General features: G+C 39.5%; 3 protein-coding genes and 1 long non-coding RNA gene across 13 annotated transcripts in view; 1 reads left to right on the forward strand and 3 right to left on the reverse strand.

Annotated features, from left to right (window-relative positions):
• Positions 1 to 3,631, reverse strand: part of LOC111468397 (nuclear-pore anchor) — a 42,967-nt gene extending 39,336 nt beyond the window's left edge. For all 4 annotated transcript variants that reach the window (XM_023113606.1, XM_023113605.1, XM_023113603.1 and 1 more), the window contains exons 1-6: positions 3,131 to 3,631; positions 2,878 to 3,024; positions 2,660 to 2,758; positions 878 to 1,006; positions 687 to 779; positions 531 to 596 (exon numbers count right to left, since the gene is read on the reverse strand). In XM_023113606.1, the coding sequence (XP_022969374.1) occupies positions 531 to 596; positions 687 to 779; positions 878 to 1,006; positions 2,660 to 2,758; positions 2,878 to 3,024; positions 3,131 to 3,439 (843 nt within the window). In that variant the 5' untranslated portion in view covers positions 3,440 to 3,631. The remainder of the gene's footprint in view (positions 1 to 530; positions 597 to 686; positions 780 to 877; positions 1,007 to 2,659; positions 2,759 to 2,877; positions 3,025 to 3,130) is intronic.
• Positions 3,632 to 5,155: 1,524 nt separating this feature from the next.
• Positions 5,156 to 8,028, forward strand: LOC111468400. The gene is made up of 3 exons (XM_023113610.1): positions 5,156 to 5,771; positions 5,854 to 6,201; positions 7,419 to 8,028. Exons 1-3 carry the CDS (start codon positions 5,388 to 5,390, stop codon positions 7,923 to 7,925), a joined length of 1,239 nt encoding a protein of 412 aa, XP_022969378.1. The 5' UTR covers positions 5,156 to 5,387; the 3' UTR covers positions 7,926 to 8,028.
• Positions 6,796 to 7,132, reverse strand: LOC111468403. Its single transcript, XR_002714746.1, has 2 exons — positions 7,007 to 7,132; positions 6,796 to 6,826 (listed from the first exon to the last, which is right to left on the reverse strand). It is a non-coding gene; the product is annotated as an uncharacterized LOC111468403 (long non-coding RNA).
• A 1,170-nt stretch (positions 8,029 to 9,198) lies between the features above and the next one.
• LOC111468440 (myb family transcription factor APL-like) overlaps positions 9,199 to 9,641 on the reverse strand; it is a 3,969-nt gene continuing 3,526 nt past the window's right edge. For 4 of the 7 annotated variants that reach the window (XM_023113664.1, XM_023113662.1, XM_023113661.1 and 1 more), the window contains exon 7: positions 9,199 to 9,511. In XM_023113664.1, coding sequence (XP_022969432.1) covers positions 9,462 to 9,511 — 50 coding nt within the window. In that variant the 3' untranslated portion in view covers positions 9,199 to 9,461. Of the gene's footprint in view, positions 9,615 to 9,641 lie in introns of all 7 variants that reach the window. The other 3 variants (XM_023113668.1, XM_023113666.1, XM_023113667.1) reach the window with 3 other exon arrangements.

Here is a 9,641-nt window from a genome sequence, read left to right on the forward strand (position 1 = left end):
AAAAAAAAAAAAAAAAAAAAAACAAGAAAGCTGCAATGGTTTATAAGTGAGAATGCAAGCTTATTCCATTGATTCTTAGCAGGAAAGAGGAGAAAGACCTTTCTTTTTGAGCTTCAATCAGTAATCATCTCAAAGCCAAAACGTTTAAGATCCATTCCTTCTAATCTTCAGTGGATTGTAGTTGCATTGGCACATAATTGTTAGTTAAAGAATCTGAGTACATAATAGGCTAGTATATGCTTATGTTGACCCAATGTCCACAACTAACTACAACCTATGATTCATTGGACCTCATTACATCCATAGTCAATAGCCGAACTCCAAAGAAGAATATAATAACAAAAAGAAACAAATATTTCAGCACAAAGATGAAAAGGCAAACTCCAAATAAGAATATACATAATAAGTTTCAACTTTCCTAACAAGCTCACGTAAATTGAATGTCATCAGGTATCTTCTTAGCTTAATAACCTAGAAAACATATAGCTGCATTAAAATTAACGTCAAATATCAATGTTCAAGAAACTCACTGTTGATATTTCAGCACAAAGACGTTCCTCATTTTCTGCAGCAAGTTTTCTTGACGAACACAATTCCTGGACAAGAAATAAATTAATTGACATTCATTAGCTGCAGAGAACATGGAGGAATTTAACTTCTTGGGCAGAAAATAGAACGTATGACACCTCCTGTGCAGATGTTAGCTTCATCTCAAGTTCTTTCACACTATCCTTGTTCCATTTTAAGGTGCTAGAGCATTCATCCAACTGTCTCTCAACCTAAAATCAATGAAGTACCAAAAAGTGAACACCAGGATATCATAGACATTTGTATATTTTGTAAAACATGGAATGTGGTCTGCAATAAAGCCACATACATCTCTAAGTTTGGCAGACATTTCAGCCTCAGTATCAGAATGAAGCCTACGCATTTCTATGATACTGCCTACTTTAGCAGTTAACTCGTCATTAAGCCACGCATTATGCCTCTCAACAAGTTCTTTCTCCTGCATAAATTCGGAAGAGAGTAAATATACCACATGAATGGTCATTAAAAAAATAGAATGAATGATATTAAATTATAGCAACAAAGCTTGCGAAGACATGCAAGCAGAGGAGTACCAGTAAATTAACTGGTAAGGGAAACGAAAACAGAACAGCCAAAAAAAAATTTCTTACACATAATTGATTGGGATCATTTTTTTTAATTTGTATGAGAAACATGTAACCTTCATTTCATTGATGTATAAAATTACAAAAAAAAAAATAATAATGTGGAAGGGAAGCCCTATATAAAACAAAAAATAATCCCAATGAGTAATGAGGAATGTGAAGCTATAAGCACAAAAGTACAGAGAGAATTTGCACCAAGAGAGCAGATAAATAAGACGTTTAAGCGAGATCACATCAACTCTTAGAAAAATCACATTAGGAAAGCGGAACCTTCCTTTCCTTGGACCTCCACTAAACATGTGTAGCCTAAGAGTGACTAAAGGAGAAATCTCCCAGAATCAAACAACAAAATACTTTATTACAATCAAGATGTAAAACACATGGGAGGACTCCCAATTTATACTGAAGTAATACACAAAACATGGTAAAAAGGGGACTAACCTAGAAATTTACTAAGATTAACCTCTACTTCCCCCAGGTGATTCTATCCATTCAAAAAGAAACTAAGTCTTGATTCGCTTCTTTTGATGATTTGAAAATTTTCCCATAATTTTTTTCCTCTTCATTGCAAAATAATTCACAAACACAAGAAAAACTCCTTTTTCTTTCACAGACACAGTTGAACCTTTACTGAATCTAAAATGAGAGAAGAAATTGGTTCAAATAAACCCATGCAAATTGAAAGATGCAAATCTGGAATTTGAAAGACCAATCCATGTTGCAGATACGAGGAAAATTCAGCTTAGGTCTGTTGGGAGAAAAAAAACACAGCTGGTTCGAAATTGGGTTGGTTTGAAACACCAAAATCACTAATCTGGGATTGTTCACAGGTCGGTTTATTGATTAATGAAAAGGACAAATGTTCAAAAAAAGGAGCCATCTAGCTTTCTGTTTTTACCTCTGTCACTCTCCGCTTCCAAGATAATATCCTTAAGTTGCAACTTTATATATTTTATCCCTAGACCTTAGATTTTCTTCCGATATATATCCAAAAGTTGCAGCTTTAAAGATTTTCTCTTAAAACATAGATCTTTTAAAAATAGCCCCAAAACTTACTCTAGATCATGAATATTGGAATATACATCAACATAGAACATATCTCAAAAAATATCTTCATACAAGCTTTGAGCATTGGCTTGAGTTTTTTGGTTTTTATTATTATTATTATTATTATTATTATTATTATTATTGGAAATCTGCCCCAACTAATTCAAGCTTTTGAGAAAACACAAAACCAACCCATGGGGGTTCACCATAAGCCCTAGGATAGGAGGGCCGGAAAGATAGAGGTCGACAACAAAGAGAGGAGGGAAGGGGACATGAAATGGAATATGGGAGCCTACCTGAAGGAAGTTGATTTTTCAACTTATAAATTCGCAATCACGTATTGAGGTAACTAATCATCGATATTATGAAGTTCAATTGCCAACGTGAACAGACTTTTTCTTAACGAAGGTAGAACTAGACAATAATGAGGAAATGGTTACCTGTGAAAGATGAGCCAATTCAGCCCGGGAGCGCACCAACTCCATGTCGATCTCACTGATACGAGCTTCTCTTTGAGCAGCTGTCTCAGACAAATTGACCTTCAAAACGAACGAAAAGAAACATGTTCAGCAGGAAGACATGTTATCAGCCGAAGTTTAAATTTTTATCACAAATTTTGTTGCCTGGATGGCAAGTCAAAGTAGTAAGAGGAGTTTACAATCTTATCAAGATAACTCTTTATAGTGGAATCTTTTTCACCAATTTCCAAGTCCTTGTGCTCAATAAGCTCCATCAACTGCCTTTTTGATTTATGCAACTCAGATAACTCTGTATTTAACCTCTCTATCTCCCCATCCTTCCCAATCTGTAAGCACCAATAAAGCCAATGCTTAAAATATTTCATATTAACAAAATGCGCGTAAACGCTCGACGAAGGGAATGAAAGGAAGAAAAAAAAATAGCGTTCTTACGGAAAGTAGATTAAGCTGATGCGTTTGGGACTTGACTTCGGCAAGCTCGGAGAGTCTAAGTTCGAGGGTCGTTTGAAGTTGTGCATTTTGAGACTGGAGGTCAGAGAACTCAGCGGAAAGAGAGAGGAACTTCTGATCAAGAAGAGAACAAGTCTGCTCCGCAGTGATTGAAGCAGCATCAGCTTGGGCTCTGACGGTCTCGAGCTCGCTATAGAGACCTTGGATGAAGGCATCGGCCTTCTCGGCAATAAAAGCAGCGTCGTTGGAGTGCCGAGAGAACTCCTCGTCGGAGATGAATAAGTGGGCCATTTTATCTCTAATGGGGTACAAAATGCCCGGAGCAGATCAACTGCGGGCTAATAAAGCACGGCGAGTCAGAAGTGGTGGCGCGGAAACGAGACGATGGTTTTCTGCGAAAGAGAAAGGCGGGAGGGAGAAGGAAACGGGGGAAGAGGAAAAATGTGAGAGAGGAGTGCGGTTCGGTGAGAGAAACCCTTGGTAAATTCAAGGTTAATTGCTGGTTCCGGTTCGGTCCCGACTTTTAATCGGTAGGTCCTTTTGCTTACGGAATTTCATTTTTTCACCTTTCCATCTAAAAGAAAACCCAAGGTTAATTGCTCGTTCCGCCTCAAGTTTTAACCGTAGCTCCTTTTTGCTTCCGGAATTTCATTTTTACCCTTCCATCTAAAACCCGGGGGGGGTTGGGTAAGTAGCTAATTAATTAACTTCTACTTATTTACTTTCACGGTGATTTAATATGTATTTGGGATGCACAGTCGTTTAATCCCCACTTGAATAATATGTGTTTTGGTTAGAATTTTAACCACTCATCTATTTCATAATTCTCCTACGGCCCGCATGACTTCGTGGCCTAGATCCTATCTAATGCCCCACAACAAGCCCATGAAAACGTCGCAGTCCAATCCAATCACCCGTTTCAGACCCAACAAACGCCTGGTCCACGGTGCGTGTTCTTCGACCCAATAAGCACCAGCCCACGATGTGCATCCTTCGGCCCAACAGATTTCAACCCCCACCCCCCTTCCCAACCCATCAACGATTCAACCCACAAGCACGACGCTCACCAGCGACCCGCGCCCTTCGAGTCAAGCGGCTCCATTTAGCTTATTTGGTTCGTATTTCACAATTTCAAACTCTTTCCTATCATTTGGAATCGTCCCAAAGTCGTTTTTGACATATCCAAAGCATTTGAGGTCAATAGGAAGATCTTAGCGAGGTTACTTTCACCAACTAAATACAATTTGACCACCTACAGTATTCGTGCGTGCATGTTCAAGCGTCTGCGACTTGGGTCAAATCATTCGACTTGATCTTACCTCTACTCTTTGTTGGCGTCTCTCAAGTGCAACGTCATATCTCAATCACCATTTTGATTCTACAATAGTGCGACTCATGCATTGTGATGTCATCCCATGTCTTGGTACAACTCGACTATATTGGTTTACTCCGACGTGTCTATGGAGACCGATCCATGTGTCGCTCGTCTCAATGGAATATCCCGAACATCCTCCACATGGGTTCTTATCGAGATATGAATCCTTCGTGTCCATGTCATGCCATTTTACGAATTTTATCCCAGGTGCATATATCAACCTTCGACACATGGGTTGATGCACAATGCCAACACACTTTTGTCATCCGACACTGTCCTTGAAAAACTCATTTTAAACGAAGACGATCGAGATGTTCACCTCGTAATTCTTACAATCCTTACCCTATACTTGAATAATTGTTGCAATATTCACTCTATAATAAATGTTTATCTAGAAAATGATTGATGAAAAATATGGAATGTAATTAAGTTTGATACGGAATATTGATGATTAGGTGGATTTAGAGAAAACAATGCATCATGTAGTAAATAATTGCACGCTTATTTAAGGTTGTTTATTTTTAATTTTCATTATATGAGATAATGAAATAAAAATTAAAAAGTGGAAATAGAGGGATGAAATAAAAAATTCCAAAAAAGAAAAAAGGTACACCCGGAATCTTTCGGATTTGCGGTGAAGCAAGGATACGGACCTCAAGTGGGTTCATTTTATAAGTCTGGTCTCATCTTCCAATGTATTTTTGTTGAATATATTTATATATAGCATAGGGCCGAGGGGAGTTTGTCCAGTGAGTGTCTCACCGCCATATTCTGTCTTTCTTCAAATTCCGAGGGAGTTTGTGAGTTTATAAGATTAATTGATTGTTAGTTTGTGTGAAATCTGGTTGAGGTCGAAGGAAGGGCATGGCGACGGCGGTTGTGATTGGGGGCGGCGGGTCTTCTTCTTCTTCTTCTTCTTCTTCTTCTTCGAAGTCGAGGAGAAGGCAAATTTGGTACTCTCAGCCGCTGACTCCGTTGATGGAAGGGCCGGATCCGCAGTTCCAAGACCAAGAAGCCAACAAGAAAGACTCCTCCGCATCCAACTGGGAATTCCTCCGCGACTGGTTCAAGATCCAGCGCAACCTCCCGCCCTCTCTCCCCCCATCCTCCTTCACCAACGTTCCCAATTCCAAGACCCAAGATTTGAAGCTTTTGCTCGGCGTGCTCGCATGCCCTCTCGCTCCCATTCCCCTCCACTCCTATTCCAATTCCCCTCCACAATCCCATTTCCCACGCGATACTCCTCTTGTAAGCTCCAACATCTTCTGCGTTACTGTTGAAGTTTTGATAATTAAGTTTTTGAGTTAATCCCTGATTTCTTTTTCCCCAGGAAACTTCCGTGGCTCATTATATCATTCAGCAATACTTGGCCGCCACCGGATGTCTTAAACAGCAAAAGTGCGCCAAGAACATGTACACCACGGGAAGCGTGAAGATGATTCGCTGCGAAACAGAGGTTTCCTCAGGCAAATCCGTGAAGATGGTAGGGACAAGATGCGAGGACACCGGCTGCTTTGTCCTTTGGCAAATGCTACCGGGTATGTGGTCCCTCGAATTGGTAGTCGGTGGCAGTAAGGTAGTGGCCGGCAGCGACGGCAACACCGTCTGGCGCCACACTCCCTGGCTCGGCACTCATGCCGCCAAAGGCCCCCAACGACCCCTCCGTCGCATTATTCAGGTATTCTACTTACTCACCCTTTAATTAATTTCCCATTAAATTAATCATCCCATCTCTACTCTACCAAGTTAACAACATACAAATCCGTTTCTTTGTTAGTTTGAGCGTTTTCAAGGATGAGAATGAGAGGTAGTGAGAATGAAAAAGAGGGGTGGGGCTGTATTTAGTCATGTGATGGTGTATGGTAAACAGGGTAAAGTAGAGATATTCAAAAATGCTTTACCAAACAAAGGAAGGAAGAGAGTGTGGAAGAAATGAACAATCCCAAGAAATAGCTGACAATGATAGAGAAACTGTCCCCTGCTTTATCGTACACGCCTCTGCTTTTTCAACAGTGAAACACTCGGATTTTTGGGGATGGATGATGGACGGCACGTGATTGATTATGCTGCTAACGTCACTCCTCCCTCTTTCTCCATTCCAGGGTCCCAAAGGGCCCTGAATATTATGGGAAAAAAAAAAAAAAAAAAAAAAAGACAAGCAATATGTAATTTCATACGTGGATAAAGCTTGCAGTTGAGTGGGTCCGACATGTCGAATCTCATGAGCTTTTTCTCTTTTTTTTTTAATTGCTAAAAAGAAGGCGTTCCAGAAGCATCCATTTAAAGTTCACTTCATTTGCCACCTGTCGAGATTCGAATACCGAGTGAATTAGGTTAATTTTTTTTGTCTATTCAATTAAATTTTTCCAAGAGTATTGTGAAAGAAAAATAAAATAATAAAAAATAATTTTAATTTTTTTTTTTTTGTAATGACTCTTTTAATTATTGAAAATTGATAAAGAATAATTTAATTGCATATATACCTCTTTGTTTGTCACAATAATGGCTTAGGAAAGCGAGGAAGACAACGATGAAGGCAATTCCAGCAATGAGTCCAATTATTACTGCAATGGTCTTCTCTATCTCTACGTCGTCGTTTCGATTCTCTGTCAACCAATTAAATGAAAAATAAATTAAAAAAATAAATTTCACCCATCTTCCTTTATTCCCCACGATCAAAATATTTTTTTTTAAGACTAATTAACTCCTAAAAAAAGAAAATTTTTAATTTATTCATGAAATACACNATAAAATCGGATGCCATTGGATTTGTTTGCAATATATTAAGACGAATGGGGTCACGGAAAGTGCAGCAATCTCGATGAGTAATGAAAATGAAATTGAAATTATTGGAAGGAAAAAAGGAAAGCGAGACATGAATAATTGAATGTGCAGGGGCTTGACCCAAAGGGAACAGCGAGACTGTTCGAGAAGGCCCAATGCCTGGGAGAGAAGCGGATCGGGGAAGACGAGTGCTTTGTGCTGAAGGTGTCGGCGGAGCGGGAGGCAGTGATGGAGCGGAACGAGGGGCCTGCGGAGGTGATAAGGCACGTGCTGTACGGCTACTTCTGCCAGAAGAGCGGAGTGCTGGTGTACCTCGAGGACTCCCACCTGACCAGGGTTCAGACGGAAGGCGACGCTGTGTACTGGGAAACCACCATCGGAAGCAGCATCGGGGACTACAGGGACGTGGACGGGGTCCTCATCGCTCATCGGGGCAGGTCCATAGCCACTGTCTTCAAGTTTGGGGAAATGTCCACACAATTTAGCAGGACCCGTATGGAAGAGGTTTGGAGTATTGACGACGTGATGTTCAACGTGGCTGGCCTTAGCATCGACTACTTTCTTCCTCCCGCTGATATCTGTGATACCCTTCACTCTCACTCCTCCCATTCTCCATGACTTCTCACTGTATAAGTACTAAGTACTTCATAACGCTTCCTAATCACTTCACTGTATACACCATCATCCATAACAACTTCTACTTCCTGCTCTTCATCCCTCACTTAGTTTTCAATCATTATTGTTAATTTCTAAAACGGATATTTGCGACGGTCCGTACAGACTGGATTGGGCCGATTTCTTCCTCGTTTGTGGATGGGCCCATCTAACCAAAGTCTCTAGGCCTGGTATTGCGGGCCTTCCAATAAATACCCAATATACTAAAATGAATTGAATAGGAAGCCACCCAGCCCAGGCATGTTGGACGAACTATTAATATCAATTGATGAGTAGTCTTTAAATGAAACTGATAAAAAAAAAGAAAAAAGAATTGATTAAACACTCCTGCGTCTTAAGAAAAAGAAATATAAAATTAATTGTGTTCTGGTGTTTTGTTTGAGGTGGTTATAAATAAAGTTTGAACAAAACTGAGTGGGCAGCTAGGTCCAAAGGGGAGGGAAAGGGAGAAACAAAAGAAGCTTGTGCAGTACGAAATGTGGTAATGAAACGAGATCATATAATTAAGAAAATAGGGGCATTCCATATGATTGCTAAATTGATTCCATCTGCTTTAAGTCTAAATATTGGAAGGCGAAATTGGAAAAGAAGTGGGCAGAGGGAGCATGGCACATGCATCCTCAGCTTCGGCTTTGGGCCTGTTTAGATTAATAAATAAGAACAAAGAAAAGAAAAGAAAAGATAGAAGCTTCCTCGGTATGCGCTCGCATGGAAGTGCGTTGTATATATTCTTCCTTGGCTTTGGGCTTTATTGCCTTTTACTCCCCTCTCTTTTTTTGTTTTCTTAACACAAGGAGCTTTCTTGCCAACTGGCTTCGTTTTTTGCTCTGCAACCAATAAAGTAGGCGGCAGCGCGTACCGTTTCTTTAATTTTGGGCATCCCATGTCATGCATGGATCTAAATCTCAACTCTAATAAAACCCATCACAAATTATAACATTAGCCACACCACCAATTACCCTTCTTCATTGGAGCACACAACCACGAGTCTAATGGAATTTTTGTTTTCCAAATCCATCACATCCATATCGTAATTGTATTCACCCTTTAATTTTGTCCCCAATCATACCCCTAAATAACTCTGATTCAAAAAAGGGGAAAAAAAAAAAGAGACAATAATATATGCATCGCCTAGACCATCCCTAACCTACCTTCTCAGCTTTAACATACACCCATCACAAAAGAGTAACACTTAACTTGTACCAAAAAAGAAATGTTTAAAATAAACTTGTCACATGGCATCATGTGGTTGATTAATAAAATCAAACTGAATAGAATTGATTAACCACTCCTTCATAACTTGGTTGATATCACATTTATAAAGCTAAGATATCATCCTTCATACAATAATGTCAGTAACCAGTGATTGATTCAACAAAACAAAAAAAAAAAACAGTGGAATTAATTTAGGGTTGGTCAAAAGGGGTTTGCATGCACATATATGCATGGCATGGAAGGCTTTAACTGTGCGTCGGATCTTTACTGGTAGGTCGGTGGGCGGCAGCGTCCATCATAATGCAAGTCAACCCCTTGATGTTGAAATTACGCCAAATTAATTAAAATCATCCAGTCACTCAAAATAAGCCACGTAACTGACGACTGTAAAAAAAAAAAAAAAAAAAAAAAAAAAAAAAAAAAAAAAAAAAAAAAAAAAAAAAA

Source organism: Cucurbita maxima, unplaced genomic scaffold, assembly GCF_002738345.1.
Source record: "Cucurbita maxima cultivar Rimu unplaced genomic scaffold, Cmax_1.0 Cma_Scf00036, whole genome shotgun sequence".
Classification (NCBI taxonomy): Eukaryota; Viridiplantae; Streptophyta; class Magnoliopsida; order Cucurbitales; family Cucurbitaceae; genus Cucurbita; species Cucurbita maxima.